This window comes from Furipterus horrens, unplaced genomic scaffold, assembly GCF_987537825.1.
Source record: "Furipterus horrens unplaced genomic scaffold, mFurHor1.1.pri manual_scaffold_7, whole genome shotgun sequence".
NCBI lineage: Eukaryota > Metazoa > Chordata > Mammalia > Chiroptera > Furipteridae > Furipterus > Furipterus horrens.
The window spans coordinates 43,171,517-43,186,125 of NW_028327177.1; the positions used below are offsets into that span (position 1 = coordinate 43,171,517).

Below are 14,609 nucleotides of genomic sequence, written 5' to 3' on the forward strand. Positions count from 1 at the left end.
TCATTACTTGACAACTCAGAAAATGAAGAGTGGAAAGTTGTTATAAGGTGCCCTACCTGGTGTATTTCCAGTCCCATAAAAACAGAATCTTCCCTCTAGTCCTTAGAAAGAAACTGGAAGTTGATCCGCGATGAAGGCATTGCAGTGATGGATAAAACCAAAGGCCTTTTCCTGCCTGAAGATGAAAACCTGAGGGAAAAGGGAGACTGGAGCCAGTTCACCCTGTGGCAGCAAGGTGAGCTCCTGACTTCTAGATTGTTCTCTGTGGCATGATTTATCGGAAGTGGGCCCTAGTCTGGTGACACTTCCCAGAGCCAGGATTCCCCAATTTATAGGAAACGGCCCAGAAAAACCTGGATTATCAAATTCCATTCATTGTTATTTAAAACTACATGTGAACACTTATTTGTGTGTGTGCATGTAAATATATGTATGTGTGTGTATACTCACATGGGTATTTGTATAAATATATATAACAGTATTTTGATTTTCCTGATCTTTTCTTTTAAATATGTAACTCTACTTTGATGGCGTAACTGCAAAGTCTGCCATGTGCTCATCGATGCCTTAGAAAGGAGCTTCCCTAAGTCTCATTGCTCCTGTAAAGTGGAGGTAATCTTGCCTGACTAAATGATAGCACCACGGGTAAGAGTTATTAGAGATGATAAGACACCAGAGTGATAAAACAATAATTGCTGGTACCTGAGCTCCTCAAGACTGGGAACTAATTCATATTCAACCTCACATTCTCTGAGCTGAACTCAGGCAAAGGCACATAAACAGGGCTCCAATATGTGTGTGTGTTCAATGAATTAATATGTCAGTCTACCCTTCAAATGAGGAGTGTTGAATTTTGTCTTTAAATCTCTTTCCACTTCTCTTCTCAAAAACTCAAGTTAACTTGGGTTAATAATAGCTATTCAAAAGTAAATCCATTTAACTTGTTGCACAGTTATCACACAAAGTAAATTCAGAGGATAATAAGCAGTTGGTTTACAGTAAAGGATAAATAAGCACAATCATTCATCACAGTTATGCTTTCAGAATTCTTTACGTGTAAGAGAAAGAACTAGTTCAGTCATATTTTCAAGGAAACATCCATCAGAAGAGAGATCGCATGATTTCAAGTGATTCTGTCAACATTTTGCCAACAAGATTTTTTTAAATGCAACCCAAGGTCAATATGTGAATAACATGCTAGTTTTTTTTTATTGACATCTCACTAAAATGAGTCAATTGTATAGGCTTAAGCATTGACCAGTTCACCTGATGCCTCAGTTTCATTAACATTCTTACGCTTCATAGAAGTTACTGGGCTTCCTAGAATAATGCTTCCGAATGGCATGCATTCTGGCAGTACTTTCCGAAACCAGTATCTGCTAAAAATGGCTGCCTGATAAAGTTGAAATATGCAAAGCATTATAGGGCATATAAAATTATTAAGCAAGAAAGAAGATAAATAATGGAGACATTTCAGTTGAAGACAACATTTTGACTAAGTTTATGTATAATTAAAAAAAATTTTAATTGTGGCACATAACCTAAAATTTACCATCTTAATCATTTATAAGTATAGTATTAAGTATATTCATATTGTTGTGCAACCAATCTTTGAAACTTTATCTTGCAAAACTGGAACTCTATACCTATTAACAACTCCCCACTTTCCCTCCCCCCAGCTCTTGGAAACCACAATTCCACTTTCTCTTTCCATGAATTTGACCACTTTAGATACCTCCTGTAAGTGGAATCATGCAGTATTGGTTGATGTACTAATTTTCACATTTTGATTTTACATGATTTTCCATTAATTATTTTTTCCTTTCTTATTTTCTATAATTAACATGTATCACTTTTGAAATAGTAATTGAAAAGTCCAAATCAAAACATGGACTTATTAATAAGACAGCTCTAAGTTTTTAACTCTTCAAGGGCAATAGGTTTAAAAGAATCATTGAAACTGATACATATGTCAGCAATTCACATCATTTTTTTTTGAAAGAGGGTCCTTCTCAATATTTCATGAATTATTTAATTTCTTAAAATATTTTTTACTTTAATGGTATTGTTGTTAAATTCTTTTTTCCAGTTACATGGAATTTGCATACTTTTGTTCTAAAGTTTGACAGAGTGATCTATTACGTTATTAAAAATTTCATAAAATTACTTCTCACTTTATCTCATTACTGATTTTTATTTTTCTTCCTCCTGTTGTTCCTTTTTTAACTGTTTATTATTCTTTTAAACTTTTCAGTTGGAACACCTTAGTAAATTTATTTTATTCTTCCTCTTCATTAATAAAAGCACTTAAAACTATGGGTCGATATCTGGATACAGCTTCGGATACATTCCATAAGTACTAGCATACGATATTTTCACTTAATGTTATTTCCAAAAAAAAAAAGACTGCATTTCTATCTTGACTACCATTTTTATCCAGAATAATTAAAAATGTGTGTGTGTGTGTGTGTGTGTGTGTGTAAGAAGCATGCATTTTTCAAGGGTTGCAGTTTATTAAGTAGAAATTAATTTCTAGTTTTATTTTGTCATAAAAGAATATAATATTTTAAGAAGTCTTATTAAGACTCTTTGTGGCCTTTTATTTGTGGTTCTGAGCTTCTGGGAGGAATCCAGTAATCACTATCTGGAAACAAATATATAGTTTAAAGAATTTTGAAGGTAATTAATATCACAGCTTGCACAAAAGCAGGATGGAATCTCTGAAGGCAGATGCCCTCTCAGGCCACAGCTCCAAGACAAAAGAGAGAATCCTGTGGCAGTTGGGGAAGATTGAGAGAGGGAGGGTAGTTTTTAGCCACACTGAGAGCTAGAATCCCAAAAAAGAAATGGATGAATATAGACTTAGTTGTCTAGTCTGGTTAGAAAAGGGTGCTGCTAGATTGTTGAAGGCCTTGAAGCTATGGCTGGAAGATCTGTTTCTATCCAAATGGTAAATGGAAATTATGGTAGACCTCTAAGAATTATAATCAGTATTGAAGTATATTTATTCCCATTTTCAATGATCAACTTTATTGAGATGGAGAAAAATACAGAATTAATATAAATAAAGATTTTTCCCCACAGATGAGTTTTCAAATTGCTATGTGAGTGTTATGGAACATCTATTTTGCTCAAATTTGTTAATTGTCACCAACAGTGAAGACTAAAATGTACAGTTAGCAAACATGCTACACATGTGCAGTCAGTCATTTTTCCTTCCAGAGTCTGTGGAAGTTGGTGCTCACTGATCCCAGTAGTCTTTCTGAATGAGCTCAAGTTGAACTTCTGAATACTTCTCAACACAGTTTTCTAAGTAGCCACTATCAATTGATCAGAGTTGTCATGCGAGATGAACCTGTTGTCATCCTAGTAGTAGAGCCTTGAACCTAAGAAAGATACAACACAATGGCTTTAAAAATCTCAGCTTCATGAATCTCCCATAGAGTGTATTCACATATAAATGAAAAATTTATTTGATTCTTTCAGATCTGCATGGGCAGTTAGATCTCTTTCTAGGGCCATTTTCCCAAGAAACAAAGGTTATCACGTGAGAGTTATTTCAATTTCATGAGATGTAATAAAACAATAACAAAGCCACACTGAGTTCACCTGCTGGAGAATTCCCTCCTCAGCTGAGTGGTTTGCTGCACATAGCTGCCTTCTAACTCATCATGCAGGGAAATGGTAAATTGTGCTTTAAAGCACAGGCTTTGAAGACCAACAATCCTAGGTTAGAGGGCCAGCTGCACCCTTGTTTGCAGTGTGATGGCATATTCCAGAATCAATGAACCTCAACTTTCTCATTTGAAAAAATGGCAATGAAAATAGCACCTCAAGTATGGGGTTGTTGTGAGGATCAATAGCTCTTGTGAAAGGCCTGACACACAGTTATTCAATAAATGACAGTGATACTATTTTTATTACATAGTAATCATATGTTATGAAATAATGACAGTAGTGGAGAGGCAGTCTTAGGTCATGGTTAAGAATATGGACTCTGTGTCCAGCTGGGCTGGAAATTCCTGCTCTGTCACTCAGTGTGACCCTTGTGCTGTGGTACCTCTTCTGTAGAATCAACACTAATGGCACCTCCCTCACCAGGTGGTGTGCACATAAAATGAATCATTCTAAGCATGGGGAGTGGTTCCTGGTGCCTGGTGAACACCATCAAACTGTTGTTGCATTCCTGCCATCATGTATGAACAGTTAAATAAAGCCAATGGCAATCCACAAATGTCAAGCATCTGCTAAACGGCTATCCACCCCACCCCACACACACACACAGAGAATGTGTGTTTATGGACCAGAAAAGATTTATGTGGCTAGCGGTGATCTCTAATCTAGTTCTGACCTACTCTCAGTTCTAGTAACACATTCATTAAGTTACCCATTCATTACCTATCATTCAGGCAAGACACACCTGTTCTCCAAGTAGCATGTGCTCAGCCCTCCCCACTGGGCCCATGGGAAGTCCAGCCACCCCTGGTTGCTCCAAAGCCACGAGGCTTCACTTAAGTGCTGCCTGAACAGCTCAGAACCCAGAATTGGGGAGTCTTTCCAGGCTGTCCCCAGATCCTGCAAGTGGGAAGACAAGGAAAGCTAGGGCTTAAAAATGCTTTATGATGACTTATACGGGACTCTATTTATTCAAACTGAAATTTTTTATTCAACTCATTTAGGATACTCCATTAGTAAATTAAAAGATCAACTAACAAGTTATTCAATTAAGAGGCCAAAGAATACTTAGAAAAAGCTAATATAGATATAGAAGCTGTTTTCTAAAGCATTGAGGTGCATTTACATTGCATTTCTTATAACTCATTCTCAGTACATTATTATCTGAGCCACAACTAACATTCCTTGCATGAAATTAAACTAAGCTTTAGATGTAGCATCCCTTTGTAGGAATCTTGAATAGGAAATTAAAATGTTTCTAACTTCTAAAAATTCCTATGTTTTATTCCTTCGTGAAAACAAATGATATTGTGTGCATTCCTGAGCACATCTTGTCTAAGGAGTTGCAATTTTTGTAGATGATAAAGAAATTTGCAAAGTCTAGGATGCTTAGACTATGTCCCAAAATCTGTTTCTCACACAGTAACTCATAGAAAACATCATCTCTCAAAGACCTCCTCCCGTCTTCATTTAAATCCTATTCTTTATCCACCTATAAAGAATGATCTCTACAATGAAAAATATGTTAGATTCCAATTTAAAATATTGTTTAGGTAACTCTTTGGTATAGTCCTGGAAATGCATCTTTAGGTTAGATATATAAGCTTTTTTTTTTTTTTTTTTTTTTTTTTGGTAGCAAGTGTATTAGTTTACTATGACTGCTGTAACAGGTTACCACAAATTTAGTGGCTTAAAATAACATGAATTTACTATCTTTAGAGTTCTGGAGATCAGAAGTCTACAGGGTCTCACTGAGCTAGAATCAAATGTCATCAGGGCTGCATTCTTTCTGGAGCCTCCAGCTTCTAGAGTCTGCTCACATTCCTTGACTAATAATAGCCCTTTCCCATCTCCAGAGTCAGCAATGACCAGTCAAGTCTTTCTCATTCTGTATCACTGAGATCCTGACTCTTCTGCCTCTCTCCTCTGTGTTTAAGGACCCTGTGATTACATTGGGCCTATTTAGTTAATTTAGGATAATCTCTATATTTTAAGGTTTGCTAATTAGAAATCACAATGCCATCTGCAACCTTTATTTCCCCTTTCTGTATAGCATAACACATCCATAGGTTCTTGGGCTTACAATGTGGACATGCTTGAGAGGGAGCCATCGTTCTGCCTGCCACAGGGGGGAAAATACGTATTCAACCATGCCTTGTCCATTAACAGCCTTAGTCAAATAGTCCACTGTAAGTGGCCAATTCTAGTCCTTGATCTGCAAGTTATATCTATTGGAGCAAAACACGTTGTCTTCTTGTGTCTATGCAAGTGTTCGCATTTCTACAGTGAGGATAACAATGTAGATCACATTAGTCAAAACAGAATGACTTAAAGCTTTACTGTAATTTGTTTCTAACAATGCTTTTATAATTTATTGTTTTAGGAAGAAAAAATGAAAATGCCTGTAAAGGAGCTCCGAAAACCTGTTCTTTGCTAGATAAATTCCCCGAGACAACAGGATGCAGAAGAGGACAGGTACCAAGAGTGTTTTCAGTGCTGGGAAGGACACAATTGCTTATTGGCAGTAAAGGAATGCTGATGATTACAAAGAAGTGCTTATTTCCTCTAGTCCAACAAATGGCTCTTTTTCACTCTCTGTTAATGAAACAATTTAATGTAGTTGATGTCAGACTTGAGGGTGAAAAATGTTCAGTGTGTATAGCTTTGTGGAAAATGGGAGTACTTATTTTTAGTTCCTTCACAAAGAAATAAGAGGAGAATATTAATTTTGAGTCTTACAAAGGCTCTAATCCAAATTGACAGTAATTTTGTACTGTCACTTTAATTTAGCATTCCCCCTGCACCTTGATAAATGGACAAATGGTGTGTTATATTTTCTGCGCAGATCAAATATTCCATCATGCACCCAGGAACTCACGTTTGGCCACACACAGGGCCCACGAACTGCAGGCTCCGAATGCACCTGGGTTTGGTGATTCCCAAGGAAGGCTGCAAGATCCGATGTGCCAATGAGACCAAGTATGTTTGTTCCCACCATTGTCTCTCTTATTCATCACCTCTGATGATGGATATTTGTTACAACAAAGCTCTGTTCATTTGGATAGTTTCTCTTCCTTTGTAACTGATGTAGACTGGGGTGGGTGTTATTAACCCAAGCTCTTTAATCTTCATCGCTTCTTTGTCCTTTCTGTTGGTCTGGAGTGCTTCCCAGTTCCAGGGCTGCCTTCTATAGTGATTTCTCCCCAGAGCATACACAGCTGGTGAGCCTTCTTGCTTCTCTTTCTAGATGAACAGACGAGTCAGCTGACTTGTACTGAGCCCCACACATTACACATTGTATGTATTACTTTACTACTTGAATTACCCAACAATACAAAGAGTCCCCCTTCCTGAAGAAAATACCCTGGTAATATTGATGTTCTGTTCTAGAAGAGTCAGCATGGTGCCATGGAAGCTTGCCGCCTTGTTCAGATCCCAGTCCTGCCACCTAATTCTACAGCCTATTACTTACTTAAGTAAGGGGATTACTTACTTAATCCCCTCAAGCCTCAGCCATGTTGCTTAGGAAATTGGCAATGATGCTATCTGCTTTGCAGGATTGTTGTACAGATCAAATAAAATAATGCTGGCAAGACACTTAGCTTAGATCCTAGCATGAGCAGGGATGTGATGTAGGAACCATTTCTCCCCATGCCTTTTCCTGTCCTAATCTTGTTACTCCCTTCCCCTGGAATTCCCATCCAAAATAAACCTATTCCTAAGATCCAATTTAGCTTCATAAAAAGGAACCTTTCTTCTGACTTCTTAGAGTGCGCATAGTATATATTCTCTGTAGTTCTGTTCTTTATTTTCCATTGCTTTTTATTAATTAGTATATATTAGCATAATCTCTGAGTGAGCTGTAAACTCCTGGAGAGCAGAAACTAAATTGTTGGTCTTCTTATGCATTTCTTATGGTCCTTAGTGGAGGACTGATGGAGTGGGATTGTAGTTGTTGGCAGATACCTCCCTGCCCGGGCATGGTGCAGCAGCACAGAGTACTGTGGGAGACTCAGAGGTGAATCAGATGGGGGCCTTCCCTGCCAGGTGTGTCTAAATCAGGGAGAGAACATGAGTTTGAATGCCATGGTCGTAAAAGAGCACAGGTAAAAATGCTACAGGTGTGTCAATGGACAGGCTGCTCAATTGCTGATGATGTTTGGGAATCTTTTCAGTGGAGATTTTTAAAGACAGGAAGGATTTAGACATTGAAAGCTTGGAGAGCATGGCATTCCAGGCTGAAAGAATAGCATCTGTAAAGACACAAAAGCCAATAATTACAGGCCACATAAGAGGAATGTTGAGTGGCTTCAGCAGTGAAGAGTGTAGGATACTGTTAGAAGGTAACCTGATGCACATTAAAAATTTCAAGAGTTTGTTTGAGAAAACATCAATTTAAATAAGGCAGAAGCATCCCAGAGGTGGTTAGGAGCACTCCACTGATAGCTCTTAGGGGCAAGATTTTTATAGAGAAGACATTGAAACAAAGGAAAGAAATTATTTGACTCGTTACAGCATTGCATCTGCCTTATCTGGGAAAGCCTGGTTGGTTGATTGTGACTAGTTGTTCTTAAATTGCACTTTCACAGATTCAAGTGCCCTGACTCTGGCTTAGGTTTTGGTGTGTTTTTATAGGCTACCAACACATTGGAGCTTCCTCAGTCTAATGGCCTCCTTGTTTAAATTATTTAACAGTACATAGAGAAAAAGGCTGTAAAGTAAAAGAATGGATTAGAAGCTAAATCATAGAACTCTCTCATACCAAATAAATGGGATCTCTCCTTAGTTAGGAAGTGATTCTGGAAACCATGGGTGAACTCTGTTATATGTGGGAGGATGAGGAGAACAGTTAACAGACTGTCACAATGGCCCACTGAGGAAAGCTAGAATTGGGATGCTGGAAAGGAAAGGAAGGTAAAAGGTAGGTGCCGAATATATTATCAAGATTGACTAAAGTAAACCTTGAGTGTGTGTGGTACAGGGTGGAGGAAGTCCAAGATGATTTGGCGGTTTCCATTTCAGTCTGTAGGAGGGTATACATGCTTTAGCTGATAGTGAGAACTTGGGAGGCATGCACCAAGTTCAGGGGAGTGGATAGTGAATTCAGTGTTTGTGTATATGTTATTTAACTTGCTATTGGAATATAGTAGAAATATCTAGCAGTTGGCTGGATATACAGTATTCCCTCACTTATCACGTGTATTATGTTCCAGACCCCCCTGTTAAGTAGGAACCTTACATTTATTCTACACTCTTAAACCTACATAACTTTAAAAACATATGTATACAGTACCACAAAATCCCGTGATATAGCGAAAGATCTGCGATAAATAATTAAATATAATATTTTTTAAAATCCTGCGATGCAGTGAGACCGCCATAAGTGAACCACGATATAGCGAGGGACTACTGTAGAGGCCTAGAGTTCAGGAGATAAGTCAAGTCTACACATAAAGGTTTGAGACGCAGACTTAGCAGGAAGTTCTAGAGGAAGCTTGAGCATTCATAAACACACTGACATTTAGAAGGCTGAAAGAAAAAGGAGAACCAAGAAGGAGATGAAGCAGCAGAGGGCAGAGTTGGGAGGAATCACAGATGGCTGGACAGAGGATTCTTCCAAGGTGAGATGAATCTTGTCAAGCCTTTGGGAACTCAGTTTCGGTCTGCATGGTCTCTCTGCCAAAGGAAGGAGGGGTTAAGGACATGGCAGGGGACTCAGGGAATACACAGAGGAGGTGAGGGGGATGCTGGGTAAGGTACAGGTTGACAAGACCAACTCCTTGGAGATCAGATATGAGTTATGGGACAGTGAAAATGGGAAAGAGCACTAGGTCTCATCCCTAAGTACTACCTTAAGGTTGTAAACTTGTTGTTTGTTCTCTCTGTCTCTGTCTATTCTTCCCTTTGGCCCCCTGTTTATTTGTTTGTTTGTTTTTAATCTGTCTGTAATGCTTACAGATACTTTGGGGGGAAGTTAACTAGATAAAAATCCACTAAAGAACAGGCAGGGGGAGGGAAATGTGTGGAACTGACCCTGGTCAGCAGAGACCTGAGGTGGAGAGAAGCCCAGGTGGAAAGAATGGGTGTGGCATTCTAGAAGGGGAGCAGAACAGAGCCAAAAGTCTCAACAGGAATCCAGAGAGGGGAGACAACTTCCAGCCAAGATGGAGGCCTAGACTGGCATGCTCCATCTCCCTCCACAACTAAGAAGGAATACAGCTACTGCAAAACCAGAAATAACCAGAAGTTCCAGAAAATAAAGCTACATAGAAGTCCAGCATATGAAATTATAAAGAAGTGGTGCTCGTCCAGGTGGGTAGGAGGAGCAAAGCTAGGGTGGAGAGGTCAAACTGTGCTGGTGGCAGCAGTTGTAGCAACGGTGGCAGGATGACAGTAAGCACAGACACCCGTATTTAAGGGGACATGAAAAGCACCTGGGTAGCACCCTCAGCTGCAGACCAAACCCATCAGCTTGCGATTCCAATGCCAGGGAAGGCAGACCCCCATTGCTTTGGACTGTGAGGGCCAGACGGTGTGGGGATGGAGGAGGCTCCTGGTGTCTCAGCAGAGAGAGAACAGCAGAAATCCATCTTGGACCCCCGCCCCCATGCAAAAAACCACAGTGTGGTGAGAAGGGTTGCCCGGTTGTGACAAGTGCACAGGGCTCTGCTTCCTATAGCATAGGAGGTGTGACAGCCCTGCCCAGGAAGCAAAGGTAAACACAAAACTGTCAGGATGGCACAGATCATGATAGAGATCCCAATCACACAGCTGACAAGCCAGCAAATATCTAATCTAATGGCTCAGCAGATAGGAAATCTTTCTGGGACACAGTTCAGAGCTTTGGTTATATGAATGCTTACAGACCTAACAGCAGATCTTAAACAAGACAGGGAAGGAATGAAGGCTAGCCCTGCTAAAATGAATAAAAACACATACAAAGCTAGTGATGAGGGAAAGAAAATCAGGGATCAAATCGACAAATTGGAACATAGGGAAGGAACAAACAATCAACCAGTGCAGAAAGAGGAAATGAAAAGTGAGGAGAATGAGAAGACGCTCAGAAACCTATGGGACAGCTATACGCAGGCCAACATCTGAATCATAGGATTGCCAGAAGGTGAAGAAGAAGAACTAGAAATTGAAAAATTATGTGAAAAAAATAATGAAGCAGAACTTTCCTAACTTGTGGAAGGAAATTGACTTACAGGTCTAGGAAGCACAGAGAGTTCCAAAAAAAACTGGACCCAGAGAGAACCACACCAAGACACATTATAATCAAAATGTCAGAAATCCAGGATAAAGAGAGAGTATTAAAAGCAGCAAGAGAGAAGAAGAGAATTACATACAAAGGGGTCCCAATAAGACTCTCAGCTGATTTCTCCAAAGAAACTCTGCAGGCAAGAAGGGACTGGCAAGAAATATTCAAAGTAATGCAAAGCAAAAACCTACAGCCACGATTACTCTATCCAGCAAAGCTGTCATTCAGAATAGAAGGGCAGAGAAAGTGCTTCCAGGACAAAGTAAAACTGAAGGAGTTCATCAGATCCAAACCACTGTTATATGAAATGTTAAAGGGATTTATTTAGGAGAAAGAAGATCAAAACTATGAACATTAAAATGGAAATTGTATCATAACAACCAGCAACAGAAGCTACGGAACCAAAACAAAAGCAAACTAAGTAGGCAATGGGAGTGGGAAAAGAACTATAGGTATGGGGAACATTTTGGGGGGAGGTCAGCAGAGAGGGGGAAGCGGGGCAAGGGAGATGGTACAGGAATTAAGAAGCATAGTAGGAGGGAGTGGAGTAGACAGGAAGATGTTGAGAAGAACTATATGCACAACCAATGGGCATGGACTAAGGTGGGGGAGACAACTGGAGGGAGGGGGGTCACTGGGTGGAGGGCAAAAAGGGAAAAGAAATTGGGACAACTGTAACAGCATAATCAATAAAGCATATTTAAAAAAAAAAAAAAGAATTCAGAGAGGGTTCTAAATGCAGAAGTGGTGCTAGGAGACCTGTCCAGCTGCCAAGCAAACACCTGGTGACAACGCTTGACAAAGGAAACAGCTGCCAGCCCTTCCCCTCCCCTGCCAGAAGTAGGGAAGTATTTTAAGCCCAGTCTTACAACTCACTCACTTGGAGGGTGATTATGAATAAAAACATTAGGTTGACAGCCCCTCAATTTCCACTGTGCTAAAGTGCAACCCACGTCACGTGACAGTAAGTACCTGCTGATAACAATAATTTATAGTGTATGGGGCATGGTGATTATTAAAAAGTACTTGCCACCCACCTACCTATTGTTGGGCCAGGGAGGCAACTTTCTAGAGGAGGAAATGCTTCCTGTTCTTATGTCCCTGCAGAGCTGGTGGGCATCAGTGCCCTTTGGCCTCCTCATTTTTGTTGATCAGCATCCCTCTGTTATGTAGACAGGGAGCTCCAGGGAGTCTCCCACATTGTCCAGGATAGTGTAGGGGGAGGTTCTTGATCGGATAGAGAAAGAAAACCCTCCTCTCTCCATCCCTGTAAGAACCTCAGGTTTTAGCAGGGAGAGAAGATGGTCTTTGAGACAGGAATCCACCATTCTTCCAGGTTGGCACTTGAATAAACCTCTTTTCCTCTCTTGCACTCTCTCTAGTTTGGTTTTCGCCACCACAGGCAGCAAAACGCATCTTCTTCAGTTTCATCTCCATGTCCCTCCTATCATCCTTATTTTATGTTGTGTTACATTCTCATCCTTAATAACCCTTAACTCAAGTGTGGTTGGGTCAGGCTAAGTACTTGATTATAAAATTAGTGTTTTTTATTAGAGAAATATGTCAATTAAATTGGAATTCTCTGTAGTGCCTATGGTGAAAATAGCTGGATATCTGAGTTTGTGAGCTCTGAGAACAGAAAGGCTATAATATGAAATCTGAAGTTTCAGCTTTTATTGTAGAAGTACTATCAGTGTGGAAAGAGAAGCACATATCCCAAGGAATCGGGCTTTCCTTACTAGGCAACAGGAAGCCATTTTTCAGAGCTTCCATGAGTAGGTAGGTTACTTGCAACAATTTGTGCATGGTGATTCTCAGGTATTAATAATCACTTTGCTATTTCTCCAGCACTATGTGAATCCTGCTAACATGCATGTTTAAATATTCCATCACAGCAAAACTTAGCACCTCCTTTTTATCTGAAGATGAGTTCTCAGGTATGCAGCCTTTTATCACTATAAGCAAAATGATCACTTAAAATTAATAAATGCTTTCTGATTACAAAGCTGACCCATGTTCCTTGTACATAATTTGTAAAACACAGAGAAAGCACAATCATAAAAGTAAATATTGATCTCAATACTCAGAGATATTGCTCAGACACTTCTCAATACCTGTATCTGTATATTCATGATGGTGATGATGATGAAATGGTAATAATATATATTGTGCTTACCATGGAAAAAGCACAGCGCTAAGCACCCTACTTCCATTAGCTTGTTAATCCTCACAGCAATCCTATAGGGTTAGTAAAACCTGTTTTACAGCTGAGGAGATGCTCAGTACTTCTCCAAGCTCACTCTGCTGAGCAAGTATTGATTTTGTATTAGTTCCCTAGGGTTGCCATAACAAATTGCTACAAACTGGATGACTTAACAGAAATTTATTCCCTCTTAGTTTTGGAGCCAGAAGTCTGAAATCAGGTAGCAGGGCTGGTTTCTTGTATGGGTTTAGAGGAAGAGTCATTCCCTGCCTCTCCCCTGGTTCTGCCTCAGCCATCATACCACCTTGTCCCTGTCTTCTCCCCTTCTCTCCTCTTGTACAGGTATTTGTTGCTTTTAGGGCCCAACCTAATCCGGGACGATCTCCTCTCAAGATCTTTCTTTTAATTACAACTGGAAATGTTACAGAACCCCTGGGCTGCTCCAGTTGAAAACAAACCCACGGGCTCTTTAGTTAGGGGCCCGATTGCCCGCCGCCAAAATTATAACTCTCAATACCAGAGTTTGGTGAAAAGAAAACGAATTGTTTATTTAACAGTTATATAGATTTAGTTATTTGCGGATTTCCGTTGTTAAGTCTTATGCTCTTTAAAACACCCACAAACACATATCCTTGCCTCCCCCCCTTCCAAACCAGGCTAGTTTTAGGGAAGTCAGAGAAACCGTTTCCCTACTTTCCCAACACAGTTCAGCTTTACCAGCAGCTGCCAATCATTCAATCTGATTGGGGAGGTCCTTTCTGTGCTGTGGTGCCCTCCAGCTCTCAATGCAGAACCACCTGGATTCTCAGCCTCCTTGCAAACTGCCTTCTTTCTGCAAACCGGGTGGATCTTCTCTCCTTCTCAAAACTGCATGGCAAGAGCCTCTTAAAGCAGCCTGGAGACCTCTTCTCCAAGCCACATGGAGAAGGCCCCTTCACCAAGCCACGTGGAGGGAGCACACGAGAGAGCGAGAGAGCGAGCACGAGCGCAAGCGCGCGAGTGAGAGAGAGTCAGAGTGAGAGCACGAGCGAGAGCCAGAGAGAGTCCGAGTCAGAGCGCCAGAGCGAGAGCCAGAGCCCGAACGAGAGCTTGAGTCCCAGCTAAAATGTCTGCAGCTGCTTATATATCCCTGACTGCGTCATCTGACGCAGTGGGCGTTGCAAACAGTTCTGACCATTCACAGAACCTTACGTAGGCTCTGTGTGCTTTCCATACCGTCCCCTGGTTCAAGACTCCTCCCATCTGCCTGAGGCTTTGGATGCATTAAAGCCATTTGCATAAGAAAAACAGTAGCCACCAGCTACCATGCATGTGGAAGCATTTGAAAAGCTGCTTACTTCTCCCCATCCCCCAGTAGCAAACTCTGGGGATTTTTGGACTCCCCTGTTTCTGTAACAGAAAGACCCTTTTTCCAAATACATTTACATTAACAGGTTCCATGTAGACACAACTTTTATTGGTGGTGGTGGA

General features: G+C 40.4%; 1 protein-coding gene across 7 annotated transcripts in view; it reads left to right on the forward strand.

Annotated features, from left to right (window-relative positions):
- ASPH (aspartate beta-hydroxylase) overlaps positions 1-14,609 on the forward strand; it is a 217,355-nt gene that overhangs the window by 192,880 nt on the left and 9,866 nt on the right. For all 7 annotated transcript variants that reach the window (XM_090283644.1, XM_090283646.1, XM_090283642.1 and 4 more), the window contains 3 exons: positions 100-235; positions 6,059-6,150; positions 6,521-6,654. In XM_090283644.1, the coding sequence (XP_090139770.1) occupies positions 100-235; positions 6,059-6,150; positions 6,521-6,654 (362 nt within the window). The remainder of the gene's footprint in view (positions 1-99; positions 236-6,058; positions 6,151-6,520; positions 6,655-14,609) is intronic.